Source organism: Dama dama, chromosome X (genome assembly GCF_033118175.1).
Source record: "Dama dama isolate Ldn47 chromosome X, ASM3311817v1, whole genome shotgun sequence".
Lineage (NCBI taxonomy): Eukaryota > Metazoa > Chordata > Mammalia > Artiodactyla > Cervidae > Dama > Dama dama.
This window is the reverse complement of record NC_083714.1, coordinates 52,805,301-52,823,784: the sequence shown is the minus strand read 5'-3', so window position 1 is coordinate 52,823,784 and position 18,484 is coordinate 52,805,301. Positions and strand designations below refer to the sequence as shown.

General features: G+C 36.2%; 1 protein-coding gene across 1 annotated transcript in view; it reads right to left on the bottom strand.

The window, feature by feature from the left end:
• Nucleotides 1–18,484, bottom strand: part of LOC133053037 (probable ATP-dependent RNA helicase DDX4) — a 78,442-nt gene that overhangs the window by 17,421 nt on the left and 42,537 nt on the right. The window contains exons 8-15 of the mRNA XM_061137822.1: nucleotides 10,232–10,351; nucleotides 9,204–9,284; nucleotides 7,840–7,887; nucleotides 5,960–6,007; nucleotides 5,809–5,856; nucleotides 5,107–5,249; nucleotides 4,338–4,490; nucleotides 2,360–2,514 (exon numbers count right to left, since the gene is read on the bottom strand). Of these exons, the coding sequence (XP_060993805.1) occupies nucleotides 2,360–2,514; nucleotides 4,338–4,490; nucleotides 5,107–5,249; nucleotides 5,809–5,856; nucleotides 5,960–6,007; nucleotides 7,840–7,887; nucleotides 9,204–9,284; nucleotides 10,232–10,351 (796 nt within the window). The remainder of the gene's footprint in view (nucleotides 1–2,359; nucleotides 2,515–4,337; nucleotides 4,491–5,106; nucleotides 5,250–5,808; nucleotides 5,857–5,959; nucleotides 6,008–7,839; nucleotides 7,888–9,203; nucleotides 9,285–10,231; nucleotides 10,352–18,484) is intronic.

The window sequence follows — 18,484 nt, the reverse complement described above, 5'->3', positions numbered from 1 at the left end:
ATTCTTTTACAATTCTTCCCAGAAAGTTGAAAAGCTGAGGGAAAAAAAATTTGCAACCTGCCTGACAGAGCTCTTCAAAAACAATGATAAACACAACCAACACCCATACAACAGGCCAACAACATGAACAAATGTTCATTAAAAATACAGACGGTTTTTAAACACTTTAAGTTCAATATTACTTTTTAAATCAATAAAGCAAAACAAATGAAGTCTAACAAAATTTTCCCTTAAGTGTGATAATGCCATGTCAGCCAGTGTAGGGAAACTGGCACTCAGGGGGATAAACTGATATAATCTCTTTCACAATTTTAGTCTCTATTAAAATTTTAAAACTTATTTTTCCCAAGAAATTCACATATAGGAATTTTCCCTTCAGATATATCCCCACAAAGGGGTAAAGATGACTGTGTAATATATTCACTGCTAACATGATTTTTAGTATCAAAAGACTGAAAATTATCTAACAATAAAAAACAGAATTATAGGCCTTCCGTACAAAGAACACTGAGCATCTATAAAGATGAGTACAGTTCTATAGTACGTGTTAGCTCCAACATATACCATTTTTTTAAAGGATGGCAACCAAGCTTAGTATGCTAAGATTTGTTGAGAGGAGGATTAAAGTGCATACATGTGCACCAGCTCTTTCTATACTATTTCACATAAAACCATAATAGTGTGTAAACTTTGAAGAGGAGGATTAAAGATAGACAGTTAGACACTTCCCAGTTTTTTGCCACAAAAATGTTCCAACAAATATCCACATACTAATACACATTTTGTACATACATATTATCTGAAATATCGTTATTGTTTTTTTTAAAAGAAAACTTTTATCTTTTACTTGATTTAAAAGCTCGAAGAGCAACACAGTACATGGGGGTCAGTAAGAAATAAACACTGGTATAAGCAATGTACATCTACTTCTTACAAAAAAAGATCTGTCAAGCTTGACATTAAAAGAATTTTAATAATTTTAGTTTTTTCTCCTCTAATTTCAAATAAACTGATTTATACAAATTAAAAGCTGAAGGTTCTAGATCAAAAGCTCTAAAGAACTGTACAGAAAAAGACTAATATACCAACAGATAAATGGGTAGACAACAAATGGATAATTCACAGGGAGAATGTACAAAGCATTCAAAAAGTAGTTCAACCTCTCAATAACCAAATAGATGAAAACATGAAGATAGCTGTAGTGATTTTAAAATATGTACACAAATTCTTCAATACACCTTCCTTTAAATATAGATCCTAACTCCCTCCTCCAAAGATGTGTGCAAAGCTGGCTTCATAGCTATAGAACCTGTGCTGTAATACAGAGTCCTATGCTTAAAAAAGACCTGAACTTGGTTTAATATTCTATTTGCTGCTTTAAAATTCATCATAATTTTTTAACAAAGGACCTTGTACTTTCATTCTGGGCTAGTTCTCGCAAATTATATAGCCAGTCCTGACGATGAGCTAGATTTAGTGACCTGTTTAGTAAGGAACAGAGTACAGCAAAAGTGACTGCAACTGTCTTACAAAAGTCACAGAAACCTCCTCCTTGCTCTTTCTCACTGACCCTTCAATCTAAGTGAAGCCAGCTGTCACTTCCTAGAGACAACCATTCTTACAGAGAGATCCAATAAAGCCAGATGACTGTAATTCTGGATGACATCTTGTCTGCAACCTCTTGAGATGCCAAGCCAGAAACACCCAGCCAAACTGTTCCTCAATTCCTAACCCTCAGAAACTGTAAATAATATGCATTGTTTTGAGCAACTAGGTTTTAAGGTAAGCAGCAACAGATAACTAATCCAATACCAAATAGTGGCAAAGTGTATAGTGAAGTTGGCATTTTCAAATACTGCTGGTAGAATGCAAGCTTTAAAATAACTTCATATTTTTTTTTTAAATAACTTCATATTTTTTACATTAAATCTATAGAAACAACTTAAACCTCCCAAATAGAGAAATAAAATACAAACACATGGACAATCTTACAGTCATTAAAAATTACGTCTGATTGTTAAATAAGCAGTTATCCATTTTATGAAGTTACGGGTTAAAGGAGAGAAAACTATTAGGAACACCATAAACTCATGTTTAAACATATACTTAAACACTACCAGAAAACACATGAATATGTACACTGTCTTATCGTTCTACTTCTATCACCATCTGATTTTTAATAAGCATTTTAAAAAATAGATTCTATAAACAAGATTATGAAAAAGTCAACTTCAGTCAGGTAACACCACATTAAATTATATGACTGCATTCTTATTCATGTACTGAGTTCCTCCCAAAATAAATACAATAATCCTCTAAAGAAAAACTTGTTTGTGAGTGGCATTCCAGATGTACTTACCCAAAAGAAAATTTTCTGGCTTCCGAGTAGATCTGACTGATCAACTCTCGAGTTGGTGCTACAATAATACACTCTGGTTCCTGCAGTTCTTTAGAACGACTGGCGGTTATTCCATCACGCATCATATGAGCCAAAATTGGCAAGAGAAAAGCTGCCTAGAAGTTAAATTGCATACCTTACAAATTTATAGGGCATCATCCTTTTCCCTATGGCAACCTATTCCTCATGTCTTTATATCCCTTAGCTGCTTCTTTCATCTTTTTGATAAATTTAAAATGCAAAAGGGAAATAATATTTATTTCAATGAGTATCTAATACTTTGGTCATCATTCTCATATTATACAATATAAAATGTTTGATAAAGTTAATCTATCTTATGAAACTATCTTTTGTGCTTTTTAAAAAACAAACGCAACCAAAGATTCTACATAAACAAACAGTAACTTATTTTGAGAGGTAAATGAGGAATGTAGCATTTAGTATAAATGATTCCTTTTGAGGTAGAAATCAAATCAGAATGCATGACAAAAGTGGTCCACAAAACAGAGCAAAAATTGGGAAAGCATTCATTTGACTTACTAAAGATATCACCCTCATAAATGTTACATATGGCAAGAGAAACTTTGTGCTACAGTTTTCTTATTAAATAAGACACTAAAATCTACCTCCAAAACCACATTTAAGTCACACATTAGCTGCTATATGGTACAGCTTATTTTCACTTATTTTCCTTTCAACTCTACTATGGAGAATTTTTAAGACTAATATAGTATGAAGCAAGACTAGGATCCTGGAAATGACAGTCTTGAATGCTCATCTCATGGAACCCTATTTAATTCACAAATCTCACAGTTTAGTCCTAAGACCAACTTGGTCCCATCAGAGATCTTTTAGAAATAGCATAACCAGAGGTCACTTCGTACTAAGGACCAGGTACAGTACACAGACAACAACAGTACATACAGCTATTTCTCATTCTCTTGACTCCAAAACTGTATCAGCTATTACACTGTTGTTGTTAGTCGCTAACTCGTGTCCAACTCTTTTTGACCCCATGGACTGTAGTACGTCAGGCTGCTTTACTATCTCTCGGAGTTTGCTCAAACTCATGTCCACTGAGTTGGTGATGCCATCCAACCATCTCATCCTCTGTCGCCCCCTTCTCCTCCTGCCTTAATCTTTCCCAGCGTCAGGGTCTTTTCCAATGAGGTGGCTGGCTCTTCACATCAGGTAGCCAAAGTATTGGCGCTTCAGCATCAGTCCTTGCAGTGAATATTCAGGACTAATTTCTTTTAGGATCGATTGCTTTGATCTCCGTGCTGTCCAAGGGACTCTCAAGGAGCCTCCTCCAGCACCACAGTTTGAAAGCATCAATTCTTTGGCTTTCAGCCTTCTTTAAGGCTCTCACATCCATACATGACTATTGGAAAAATCTTAGCTTTGACTGTAAGGACCTCTGTAAGCAAAGTGGTAAATTTCTGCTTTTTAAAATGCTGTCTAGGTTTGTCATAGCTTTTCTTCCAAGGAGGAAGTGTCTTTTAATTTCGTGGCTGTAGTCACCGTCCACAGTGATTCTGGAGCCCAAGATAATAAAATCTGTCACTGTTTCCACTTTTTGTTTTCCATCTATTTGCCATGAAGTGATGGGAAAAACTTTACCTTACATAAATTATTTTTCCCATGCTCTTATAATCAAAGGTCTCATAACCTTTGGTGCTTTGACTCTCAGTTATTAAGTATTATGTCCCACAGAAGGAGCTGAATACACTTAGAAACATCTATGAACTGCAAAACACTACTCTAGAAATAGTTCAAAATTCTTTCGTCAAAAGTACACAAACTTCAATAAAACCAGAAATCAGAGACAAAAACATGAGTATTTATGACAGTTCACTAAAATCATCTACTTGGGAAGAACCAAAGTTCAAAAAGTGACAGTTTGAATACTAGGCTAAATACATGTAGGGAAGTGACTTACAGTCTTTCCAGAGCCTGTCTGAGCACAAGCCATCAAATCTCGTCCTCCTAGTATAATAGGAATACTGTATTTTTGCACAGGAGTAAGCTTAGTATAACCAGCTTTAGCAATGTTTTTATTCAATATCCGACAAAGATTAGCTTCTTCAAAAGTCTAAAAAAAATCAGGGGGCAGTGGTTAAATGCCATGTATCATACACTAGTCATGCCATAAACATATTCCATTTCAATTAGTTTCAAGTTGTTAATTCTACTTTATATCATACATATGCCCCCATTCAAAAGTAATATCTAGAACCTCTATGCGACTACTTGATAGAATTAAGGAATATTCCATATAGACAGTGGCTCTAAAACCTTTTTCAGCCCCCTTAAAACCTGTGAGATACAAATAACTCTGATCAATAAAAACGGTTCATTATCAACAGGGAACTCTGGGCTCCCCGATTCCTTAGAAAATCACTCCTCTAAGATGCACTTTCTCACATACGTAGAAAGCAGAAATACTGAACCTTTAGGAAAAGTATCCTTTTTAATAAATTTACATCAAGTTTCCATCCTAGTGTGAGGAGGTGGGGAGGAAATATAGTACCCTCCCTTTCAACACAGCAATGAATTATAATGTAGATGTTAGATATGATTCTAAATTTCTCATTAAATACTAAAGGTGAAGTTTTTGTATTCTTTAATATCAACTTAAGGAAATGTTCCAAATTTTTAAAAAAGAAAGTTTGTCTCACAGTCATTACAGAGACAATTATTACACTGACCAGAATTGCTGGTGGTGGATCATGTCCAGATACTTCTACAAGAATAGTATCATATTTGTCAAAGTTTATGCCTGTCTGATAATGTGCAAAGATGGAGTCCTCATCTTCAGGTGGAGGAGGTGGTATGTAGGTCACTTTTCGACCTCAGAATTTAAAAGAAAATTTACATTATAAGGATTAAGATAAAAATAAAAGAGAAAACAGACAAAAACCAACAAACTCAAATTCAAAACAACATGCAAATTCCTGGGCTTTGCTGGTGGCCCACTGGTAAAGAATCCACCTGCCAATGCAGGAAATACGAGTTCAATTCCTGCCCCAGGAAAATCTCACATGCCACAGAGCAACTAAGCCCATGCGCAGCCTGTGCGCTAGAGCCCAGGAGCTGCAACTACTGAGCCTACGTATCACAACTACTGAGGCCCGTGCACCTTAGAGCCCATGCTCTGCATCAAGAAAAGCCACCACAATGAGAAGACCACAACTAGAGAGGAGCCCTCAGTCTCCGCAACTAGAGAAAAGCCTGTGCAGCAACCAAGACCCAGCACAGCCAAAAGTAAATAAATAAAATTACCAAAAAAGTTCCCAACGTTTACCATTAAAGGTTTTACTTCAAACTTTTTAAAGTTATCTCTTTAAATATTCTGCATTTGTATTAAAATATAATATATATTTTTGTGGATCACACAAAAATTAATATACCCTGAATGTCACCACTTTCTCCTCCTTTAGCTTCTGACTTCCAAGAATCTTAAAAGGAATCAAACGAAAACAAGACAAATGTTTTTTAAAATCGAGGGGTAAAACAATACTCACTATAAAAATCAAATACCTTATCTAAAGTAAAACTTACTTTTTCCAGAGCCTGTAATTACTTCTTCATTTAAACCTTTGTAACCACCTATTAAAGAAATACACAGTGACAGCCAGTCAATATACAAGACTGTGTATATCTTTATTTTTGTTGCTTGTTTTCAAAGAGAAAAAGTTCTAAACATGGGTGGTCCCTTCAAACAAATAATATTTTGAGACAATTAAGATAAATAGAATCCTGAATATTTTAAGTTCCCATAGCATTCAAAATGCTGACTTTATGCAGATTACAATGTTAGAACATATTAGTATCTCCCTGTTTAAGCTGTTCTGTCTCTTTCGTATTCCTATATTCCTCAACAAAGGAATGTATTTTCTAAGAGGAACTACAAGTCCATCTCTGCTTAGTCCATATAGGTTCTATGATTTGCTAGGACTCAGAATACAGTCAAAACTATGGCTGTGACTTATTACATAGATGAGATATGAAGCAAAATGAGCAAAGGAAAGAAGGGTATGGAGAAAAGGCCAGAGAAGACCAGGTGCAAGCTTTTAAGAGTCACTCCCACTGGGGTCATACAGGACGAGTTGTGACAACATGCTGAAAATGTTTACCAGAGCAATTTAGAGATTCAATATCCAGGGTTCTTATGAGGGGCTGATAAAGCAGGCAGGCACCTTCTGCCTGGCAGGTACCAAATTTCCCAACTCCCAGAAGAAAAGGGGGTATTCATCATAAACCACATTGTTTTACAAACCATTTAGGTACAGTGGACCACTCACACTGGTTAAGGGTGTTGAGACCCCTCCCCAAATCCAAGTTCCCAGAAGCCAGGGAGGGGTCTTGTAAGAAGGACTTTCCAAGAAGACCAGTCAGGTCTATCATGTTAACTCTTTTCCACACACTACCTTTCTGGTTTCTAGACAAGGAGTCACTGACTGTGCCACTTTCAGGTACTAACACAGAAAGAATCAGGACTGTACTAGCTTTGAAAGGCTAACACATAGATAGCACTTTTATATGTGCACTCTCTAATTTTCTTCTCCTGTATGTCCACAGGTCTTCAAACCTCTTTTCAAACAAGATCTAAGAATTTGTATAAAATATGGCTTAGCCATTCATAATCTTTTTCTACACTGGAGAAACCAAGAATCTGAAAGAGTGAAGCAGGGAAAAGTGGTTCAAGGGAACTGCCACTCTGAATGCTCTCAGACTAAAAATGATCACGGAATTTTTCAGAGATATTAAACAAGCTTTCTTGTTTTCCTAGTCTGGAAAATATTTTAACTTTTATATGAAGTTTAAGCATTTTCAACTCTGAGATTTTTTTAAGAGTATAAAATTATCTATACTGAACTTTCTTTTTCCCCTACACCAAGCTAACTATCTCATAAGAAAGATTATTTTAATATAAGAATCTGTAAACATAGATTACATCTCAGTCTTTAACATTTGCATGGTAACTCCCATTTTATGGTTATGTTATTTATTAAGCAGTTATTTATTGATGAATTTTAGGTGATTTTCAGTTTTCACGTATTACACATGAAGCTTAAGTGAACATCCTTTTACATGCACTGAGCATATACACCTACAGTATATAATGGAACTGCTGGATTAAAGAGTAGTAGTAAACAACTGGCTTCCCCTGGAGAAGGAAATGACAACCCACTCCAGTATTCTTGCCTGGAAAATCCCATGGACAGATGAGCCTGGTGGGCTATAGTCCACAGGGTTGCAAGAGTCAGACACCACACAGCCACTAAACAACAAAAGTAAACAACTTCTCCAAACTGGCCGTGCAAATGTATACTCCTCAAAATGTGTATAAAAGCACCAAGAGTTACCTTTACCTTCAAAAATTAAACTTGGATTACAGTCATTTTAACCACTTACAGGTAAACCAAATAAGAACTCACCTCGTCCACTTCTACGACCTCTTCTGCTTTGGAAAGTGTCACCATTACCTGTAAGGCATTGTTTTACAGAAATATTCAGAGGAAACACAGCTCCTCTTCAAGCACATAAAATATATAGCTATTTCTTTTCAAATACTGAGTAATTTCTCAGGATTCCTAGACCCTTAACCCACCCATCTCCTAATTCTATGTTTAACGAAAACCGTTTTCTCGTCTGAACATTTTATTTAAACACTTCATTTTTTAGGGCAATTTCAGGTTCACAGAAACATTAAGAGGAAAACGCAGAGACTTTCCAGATACTTCCAGTCCTCACACCTGCATACTCCACACCCCCCTGACATAATCAACGCTCCCCACAAGAGAGGTATTTTGTTACAGTTGATAAACCTATACTGGCACATCACAATCACCCAAAGCCCATGGTTTACATTACAGCTCATTCATGGTACTGTACAGTGTTTTTTATGTTTGCAAAAATGTATCATGGCATGTCTCCATCATTATAGTATCATACACAGTAACTTCACTACCCGAAAAATTCTCAGTGCTCTGTCTGTTCATCCCTTCCCTGACCCCTAGCAACCACGCAATTTTTTTCAGCCCTCTTCTTACAGTTTTTTTGCCTTTTACAGAATGTCATACAGAGTTGGAATCATACAGTATACTGTCTTTTCAGATTGGCTTCTTTCACTCAGTAGCACATATTTAGAGCTTCCCCAGTGGCTCAGCAGTAAAGAATCTGCCTGCAATGCAGGAGTCACAGGAGACGCAGGTTCAATCCCTGGGTTGGCAAGATCCCCTGGAGGAGGGCATGGCAACCCACTATAATATTCCTGCCTAGAGAGTCCCATGGACAGAGGAGCCTGGTGAGCTATAGTCCATGGGGTTGCAAAGAATCTGACACAACTGAAGTGACTTAGCATGCATGCAGTATGCATTTAAGGCTCCTCTATGTCTTTTCAGGCTTGATATAGCTCATTTCTTTTTAATACCACAGTTCATTTAACTACTTTTAAACATTTCATCAACAGGATGCTTCTTTTTTTTTTCCCACTGTCTCATCAAATTCCCTCAGAATCCTTTCTTTGAAACCAAAGGAAACTTCATTTTCCTTCTTCTAATTAAAAAAGTATAATTTATATCTCAAATTAACTGGTAGATAAGAAAGAGGGAATAATTCTCACAGCACAAATTTTATAAGGGAGGAAAAACTGTCCATTTTCCTTTTGCCTACAAATCTACAAAGCAGAGATAATCATGAACCAATCTAATATACTTAAAAATATATATTAGGTTCAATAATCCTAGAGCTAAAAGCAAATGTGAATGATTAATATTCAGTAGTAAATTCAATTTCTCACCTGCACCACTTAATGCTGATCTTCTAGAACCAAAAATGCCACCAGAACGCTGGGTCCTCTCATCTTGTTCATATTCACTCTCTAGATTTACAGATTAAAAATTTAGATTATGTTACTTTTAAAAACTTTTAAGTCATGCAGTAAACAGAAAAAAATCAATTTATGGTGCCATAAGTTAAAAAGATGCAGGATAAAATAATTTAAATTTAACAGGAATCATAGTGGTTTTGAAGTATCACACAGAAGGATCTTTCCATAAATTATTTCCTTCAATTATGCATTACTTTCTCAAAATTTTATTAAAATTATCTTATAAAAGTAGTCAGGGCTAATACTACACCAAAATATGATATAAGCAAGTTAAATTCCCTTTGAAAAACAGCACTGTTGCTGCCCCTCAAAATTTCACATTACATAATCTTAGTGCTTATTCTCCAGAATAGCATCCCTTCCTACCCACTGCACTCAAATCAAACTTTATCAGTCTTAAACAGCAACTCTGTGGATCTCTTCACTTTTTAAAAAGTGACAATTCACGAATCTGCTACATATCTATTAAATCGTTATATCAATTTACGTTTTTAGTTTCACTATTCTGTTCTCTTCTGTTAAGAGAGACATGCATTCCCAAAGTGACTTCAGGAGACAATATCTTAGCACCAAGGAAAGACGACTGGAAAAATTCAGGTAGAAAGCCACACTGGTATAAGAAGGTATAATGGAATCATGAGAATGCCACTTATTTGTAAGGTCAGCCATCTTTATCAAAGCTCTAAAACGCTTCACAGCATGTAATATTAAAGAACTGCATCACATAAACTGTTAGAAAGTTCACATATTCTCATTTAATCTATAAGGAATTACATATGTCTACAAAATAATATTTTGCATAGCATAAGTGATTATGTACCTACCAGCCATTATACTAAACCGTTCTTATAAAGTCATAATAATCTTATATGTGATAGGTGTTATTTTTAATCATTTCTTTAATAAATGAAGCACAGTATTTGCAATCCACTACTAACTTGGACTTCCTAGACCAAATCCTCCACGGCAACCTCGGAAACTACCTCTTCCACCTCTTCTGCCTCTTCCACCTCTTCTGGACGATCCTGAAGCTTCTGAATCATTGCCGACTTGATAACCTATAATATTAAAACACAAACACACAAACGACACAAAAACCAACAAAGAAATCTTGGGGACATGGTGGCCAAGTTAATTTAAGCCTTGCATAATTCAATGACTTTAATATTTTAAGTCATCAACAGATAGTTACTAAAGAGAAATGCTGTGTTTGACCTACAACTGTTCAACTTCACCAGTAAATAAATAAAAGCTATGATCTTTTTTTTTTTTAAATCCACTGTTTGCTTTCCGAACAAAACCTAAAAATGACTAAAAAGAAAAAGTGACACCTATAAACACTGTGGTGTTGGAGAAGACTCTTGAGAGTCCCTTGGACTCCAAGGACATCAAACCAGTCAATCCTAAAGCAAATAACTCCTGATTATTCATTGGAAGGACTGATGCTGAAGCTGAAACTCCAATATTTTGGCCACCTGATGCAAAGAACTGACTCATTGGAAAAGACCCTGATGCTGGGAAAGATTGAAGATGGGAGGAGAAGGGGATGACAGAGGATAAGATGGCTGGATGGCATCACCGACTCAATGGACATGAGTTTGAACAAGCTATGGGTGTTGGTGATGGACAGGGAAGCCTGGTGTGCTGAGACCACAGGGTCACAGAGAGCCTGAGGGACTGAACTGAACTGAATGTCCTGAAAATATCAATTAGGTCTAACTGTCCTAATATGTCATCTAGGACCTCTGTTGCCTTATTGATTTTCTGTCTGGAAGATTTGTCCACTGGCGTCAGTGAGGTGTTAAAGTCTCCTCTATTATTGTATTCCCATCCATTTCTTCCTTTAGGTCTGTTAGTATTTGTTTTCTATATTTCAGTTCAGTTCAGTTGGGCAGTCTTGTCTGACTCTTTGTGACCCCACTGGACTTCCCATCTCTCAGAATTTTCCACAGTTTATTGTGATCCACACAGTCGAAGGCTTTGGCATAGTCAATAAAGCAGAAATAGATATTTTTCTGGAACTCTCGTGCTTTTTCGATGATCCAGCAGATATTGGCAATTTGATCTCTGCTTCCTCTGCCTTTTCTAAAACCAGCTTGAATATCTGGAAGTTCACGGTTCACGTATTGGTGAAGCCTGTCTTGGAGAATTTTGAGCATTACTTTGCTAGCGTGTGAGATGAGTGTAATTGTGCAGTAGTTTGAGCATCCTTTGGTATTGCCTTTCTTTGGGATTGGAATGAAAACTGACCTTTTCCAGTCCTGTGGCCACTGCTGAGTTTTCCAAATTTGCTGGCATGTTGAGTGCAGCACTTTCACACAATCATCTTCCAGGATTTGAAACAGCTCTACTGGAATTCCATCACCTCCACTAGCTTTGCTCATAGTTAGTGATGCTTCCTAAGGCCCACTTGACTTTGTACTCCAGGATGGCTGGCTCTACACTATCATGATTATCTGGGTCATGATCTTTTTTGTACAGTTCTTCTGTATATTCTTGCCACATCTTCTTAATATTTCTGCTTCTGTTAGGTCCATACCATTTCTGTCCTTTATTGAGCCAATCTTTGCATGAGATATTCCCTTGGTATCTCTAATGTTCTTGAAGAGATGTCTAGTCTTTCCCCTTCTATTGTTTTCCTCTATTTCTTTGCACTGATCACTGAGGAAGGCTTTCTTTCTCTCTTTGCTATTCTGTGGAACTCGCATTCTTTGGAATACCTTATTCTTACTCTATTTTATCTTATTTTATGACTGCAGATAGGATATCTGCCATACATCTACTAACTCAACTGCATGGAAAGCTGTTATCTTCTGTATGCTGATTTCACAATCTAACACATTATGATATTATTTTCAGTGGTTGATAAACTATGTAGTCTTTTGGATTTTACAAATATATAATCAAGTCATATGCTGTGCTTTCTTGTCAAGGTCCTGTATCTTCAATAACTTTTTTCTGATTGCACTGGCCTTCCACACAACATTAGGTAGAAACGGAGGTGGTGGAGTAGCAGGCAATGATGATGCCCCTCCTGGACTCCTTCATTGGGCCAGTGCACTGTCGCCAGCCCCAGTATGCAACTGGGTCATATTTGCATACTCATTTTGAAGAACTGCCCTGGACCAATGGGAGTGCCTCCATGGGATGCCATGGGAAGGGGTGCCCACCCCATGGAGCAGCCCACAGCCATGTAACCCCATACATTTTTATACGTTCTGTTTTTATAGTCATTCCATTCTAAATATTTCATCATTTCCACATAAATTGCTATTCATAAACTGAGAAATGCAGTTCCCAAAGCACAAGGGTCAGGCATCTGTTATTGATTTCTACTTTTAATGTATTTTAACAAGTACAATATGCACCTTAATAATTACAATATGGTCTACGATATAAATTTTATGATATATCTTGGGCCTTTCCTTTAGCCTTAATAGATTTTCAAATTGTGTATATTTTCTATATGCTGGAAAAGGATTTGTAATTTGGGAATATATCACTTCAAACACAACTATTAAATCAGGCTTAATAACTGATATTCAAATCTTATATTCAAATCTTCTGTAATCTTACTCATTTCTGGTCTATTCTATCAGTTTTTGAAAAATTAAATAGTTTAAAATCCTAATGGTGATTAACTGTTTAACTAGTGTTTGCACATTTTTCCTTATTTCAATTTTTGCCCTGTATATTTTAAGACTATGTTGTTAGATTCAAAGCATGTTCAGAACTATATCTGCCTTAAGAGTCTATTTTGTCTATTTCTACATCAGCTTTGTTTAATAGTGTACTGATATTTTTTCTCTTTATTCTCAACTCTGCACTGAAATGCTTACATAAAATTACTGATACATGTATTTTTACTCCTATCATCTTATTTTGTGTTTTCTCTTCACTGATTTCTTTCAATGCTTCCTGTTTTCCTTTCTGGCCATCTATTAGATATCCCCAAAGGCTGTATTCTATTTAATGATCTTACTGACATCCTTCAATGTCACCATGGATACTGAAGCTATTATTAAAATTATTTTCAACCTAATCTCCTTCCTACAAAGTCCTCTCCTCTTTCTACTGTATTTCCTCCACTAGTAAGTTACTTATTTTATTCTTTTTCTGATTACCCCAACTTTTACCATATTTAAGAAATCTTTAATTTCAATCTATTCTCGTTTTCACTAATAAGAACTGACAAAGAACTGTCTTTTCACTTGTTAAAATTTTAGTTCTTTTTATTTCTAAATAACCCTAAATTAATCATCATTATTACTAGCTCATGCAGTCAATATGCTTTCAGTTATACCAATTATGCTTACGAATTTTGAAATTTTATTTATTTATTTTGGCTCATCATTGCTTCCTACTTTCTTCCAAAGCTCAGTTTCCTTTTTACTAATATGATTTAATAGTTCTTTCCTCAATCCCCTAAAGGTATTAAACATCAACTTTACCCAAAATATTATTTCTAACACCCAAATTATCTGAAAACAGCAGCTTGGGTTCAGAGTTATTCTCCCTTAGTATTCTGAATTCTACCTTACACTGACCTCTGCCATTACTGAAAAAAATTTATGCTGTTGACCTACTGTTCTTTTATCAGTTCAGTACAGTCTCTCAGTCGTCTCTGACTCTTTGCGACCCGACGGACTGCAGCACACCAGGCTTCCCTGTCCATCACCAACTCCTGAAGCTTACTCAGACTCATGTCTATCGAGTCGGGTGACACCATCCAAACATCTCATCTTCTGTCGTCCCCTTCTCCTCCCACCTTCAATCTTTCCCAGCATCAGGGTCTCTTCCAACGAGTCAGTTCTTCACATCAGGTGGCCAAAGTATCGAAGCTTCAGTTTCAGCATCAGTCCTTCCAATGAATATTTAGGACTGATTTCCTTTAGGATTGACTGGTTTGATCTCCGTGTAGTCCAAGGGACTTTCAAGAGTCGTCTCCAACACCACAGTTCAAAAGCATCAATTCTTCTGAGCTCACTTTTCTTTAATAGTCCAACTCTCACATCCATACATGACTCCTGGAAAAACTGTAACTTTGACTAGGATGACTTTTATTGGCAAAGTAATGTCTCTGCTTTTTAATATGCTGTCTGGGTCATAGTTTTTCTCCCAAGGAGCAACCATCTTTAAATTTCATGGCTGCAGTCACTATCTGCAGTGATTCCAGAACCCAAGAAAATAAAGTCTGCCACTGTTTTCCCCATCTATTTGCCATGAAGTGATGGGACCAGATGCCATGATCTTAGTTTTCTGAATGTTGAGCTTGAAGTCAACTCTTTCACTCTCCTCTTTCACTTTCATCAAGAGGCTATTTAGTTCCTCTTCACTTTCTGCCATAAGGGTGGCGTCATCTGCGTATCTGAGGTTATTGATATTTCTACCAGAAATCTTGATTCCAGCTTAAACACTTCATCCAGCCCGGCATTTCCCATGATGTACTCTGCCTATTAGTTAAATAAGGAGGGTGACAATATACAGCTTTGAAGTACTCCTTTCCCAGTTTGGAACCAGTCCATTGTTCCACGTCTGGTTCTAACTGTTGCTTCTTGACCTGCAAACAGATTTCTCAGGAGGCAGGTAAGATGGTCTGGTATTCCCAGCTCTTTAAGAATTTTCCACAACTTGTTGAGATCCACACAGTCAAGGGCTTTGGATTTCCTTTGTGGCTCAGCTGGTAAAGAATCTGCCTTCAATGAAGGAGACCTGGGTTCAATTCCTAGGTTGGGAAGATCCCCTGGAGCAGGGAAAGGCTACCCACTCCAGGATTCTTGCCTGGATAGGTGGATCTTTTTCCTCTGGTGAGTTTTCAAATTATTTTTTAATCTCTATAGTATTTTTTAAGGGTGTAAATTTGCTTTTATTTACCTTGCTCAAGACTCTTATACCTCATTCACTCTGGAAAAGTCTCATCTATTATCTTTGAACAGTCTCCTCTCCTTCTGTTCCTATTCTCTCCTCTGGAGATATTTAACTATATGCCAGAATAACAGAGCTTCTTAATCTGTTTTTCATATCTAGTAACAGTTTTCATGCTTTACATTTCCGAATTTAGAGAACTTCTACAAATCTACCTTTGGATTCATTTGTTCTATTCATCTGTGTTTAATCTTATTACATTCAATATGCTTTTAACCACTGAAATCTTTTCTATAAATTCAGTTTCATTCCTTTCCAAATCTACCTTCACCGGTGGACCATCAACAACATAATGCATCAGTACCTCTGGTAGCTATAGCTTAATGATTCTACACACAAATGTCACTTTTCATAATATGACATCAATATTCTTTTAAAGGTAACCTAAGTCCTTCCCATGAACTATATCCTGCATTTTCTAAGGGAGAACTGACAGTTTTGAGCAGCTCTTAAAGATGTCTAGTAACAATCTTTAGAAAAGAATGAATTTATAAATCAATTAAACTTTGATAAAAGAACAGGAAAATTTTTGTCATTTTTTGAAAAATTACTTATAAGTTTAGTGATGTTACTGAAGCTTCAATATACAAAACTTAACTGTATTTCTTTATACTAACAAACAAAATAAAATTACTAAACCATCTGTATCACTAATATCAGTAAAAACAGCAAAGTAAAGGTCTCCACATGCTGGTACACTAAAGAACAAAATAAATTGTCCAATTAACACTTTCCAAACTGAAAGTTAATCTAGGACTTGCATCAACTCAAGCAACATTAAAAAAATAAAAAACAACATTAAATGCACTAGTCATAGCAAACACCATCTTCCAACATCACAAGAGATGACTCAACACATGGACATCACCAGATAGTCAACACCGAAACCAGATTGATTTTATTCTTTTTAGCCAAAGATGGAGAAGCTCTATACAGTCAACAAAAACAAGACTGGGAGCTGACTGTGGCTCAGCTTGAACTCTTTACTGCAAAATTCAGACTTAAATGGAGGAGAGTAGAGAAAACCCCTAAGTCATTCAGTATAACCTAAATCAAATCCCTTACCATTATACAGTGGAAGTGACAAATAGATTCAAGGGCTTAGATCTGACAGACAGAGTGCCTGAAGAACTATGGACAAGGTTCATGACACTGTACAGGAGGAAGTGATCAAAACCACCCCTGAGAAAAAGAAATGCAAAAAGGCAAAATGGTTGTCTGAGGAGTCCTTGCAAATAGCTGAGAAAAGAAGTGAAAGGAAACTGAGCCACAGTCCATAAGGTCACAAAGAGTCAGACACAACTGAAGCCAACAAACATCTAAGAAGCTTAATAAACTGCAAGTTGGATATATTTCAAGAGCTCCAGACCTATACATGTCAATGTAAAACATGAACAAATGGTACAGGGACAACTGGTCACATGCCAAAGAATTAAGTTGGACCCTTATTCCACACCATATACAAAAATGAACTCAAAGACCTTAAATGTAAGAGCAGTGTGAAAACTATAAAGTTCTTAGAAGGAAAGAAGTGAAAACCTGCATGACCTACGAACAGGCAAGGGTTTTCTACATGATATCAAGAGAAAAAGCGACAAAAACAAAAATACTGGATGCATCAAATTTTAAAACTTTGTGCTTCAAAGGATACCATCAAGAAAGTTTAAAAAAACAACCACTGAAAGGGAGAAAATATTTGCAAATCATGTTTCTGTTAGCCCTTGTATCAAGAATACATAAAGAATTCTTAAAACAAAAAGATAAATAACCCTGATTTTTTTTAAATGGGCAAAGGATATGAATTACATTTCTTCAAAGAATATATACAAATGACCAATATACACATGGAGAGCTGCTCAACATCACAGTCACCAGGAAATGCAGATCAAAATCACAATGATACAAGGATATGTTGTGCAATTCAGGGGATACAGCCAACGTTTCATAACAACTATAAATGGAGTATAACCTTTAAAAGTATGAATCACTATGTTTTGATACCTGTAATTTACATAATATTATACATCAACTATATGTCAATCATAAAAATCATGAGATACCACTTTATATCCATTACAATGACTATAGTCAAAAAGACAAAACACTAGCAAGCATCACCAAAAGAAATGTACTTGAATATTCAGAGAAGCAGTTTCAGAACAGTCCAAAACCGTTCATATTTACAAAATCAAACTACCCATCATTAGCAGGAGAACAAAAGAACACTATACAGCAATAATGATCTTCAACTGCAACCAACAATAAGACAGTCTCACAACTACATTAAGAGGAAGACAGACACAAAAAGATTACATACTATGTGATTCTATTTATATTAAGTACAAAATTTTTAAAAATTTATGCTGCTACAAGTCAGAATAGAGATTAACTAGAAGGGCAGTGCTAGTGACTAAAAATGAGCATGAAAGGGGTTTTTGAGGACCTAGTAATTTCTACTCCTGATCTGGGTGCTTGGGAAAACACAGAACACAGGTGTTTTCAGTTACTGAAAAATCACTGAGCTGCATACATTTATGACATACGCACCTACCTGTTCCTGTATGACATCATACTTCAACATAAACTTAGATACGGTTCTATTTACACACACCTCTGTATTTACTGAGTGACCACCGTGTCACACACAAATTTTCTACCTTCAAACATATACATCTAAAGAAAACAGCAATCAGGGACACCCTACTAGTCAACCTACACTAGTCAATAAGCCAGGATCAAGCACAAAGGGCTACAACTGGCTTTTCACGCTTCACTTAAATATGAATTAAAATGATTTAAAGAAAACTAAATAGTAAGAAAGCCAGGCACTGTTCTGCAGAAAATCAAACATTTTAAAGAAGAGCTATGTTTTAGGAACATTTGTGTCAAAACTGCTTGTTAAAGGGGGAAGGAGAGCAATGCTAAAAGAGGAGTCTGTTTCTTAGCTAAATGTCTGCCCCATCACTGCAGGACCCCCTGCAATTGCCATTAAAGACTCAACTTAGGAGATAAATAAGCCATCCCTCATTCACCACCGAATTCCTACCCCCCTCACAACTCAACCAAGGCTACAGTGAAATCCACAGCAAGTCTCAGCTTCACTAGGAAGGCCTGCTAGTCAATGATCTAGTCAATCAGCCAATCATTTAACAGGCAAGGGAAAAGGACATCCCCAAGTTGCAGCAAAAACTAAAGATCTATCATAAATATATTTGCACACTTATAGCAAATTTATAAGTTCACTGTGGTTTTTCGTGGGTATTGTT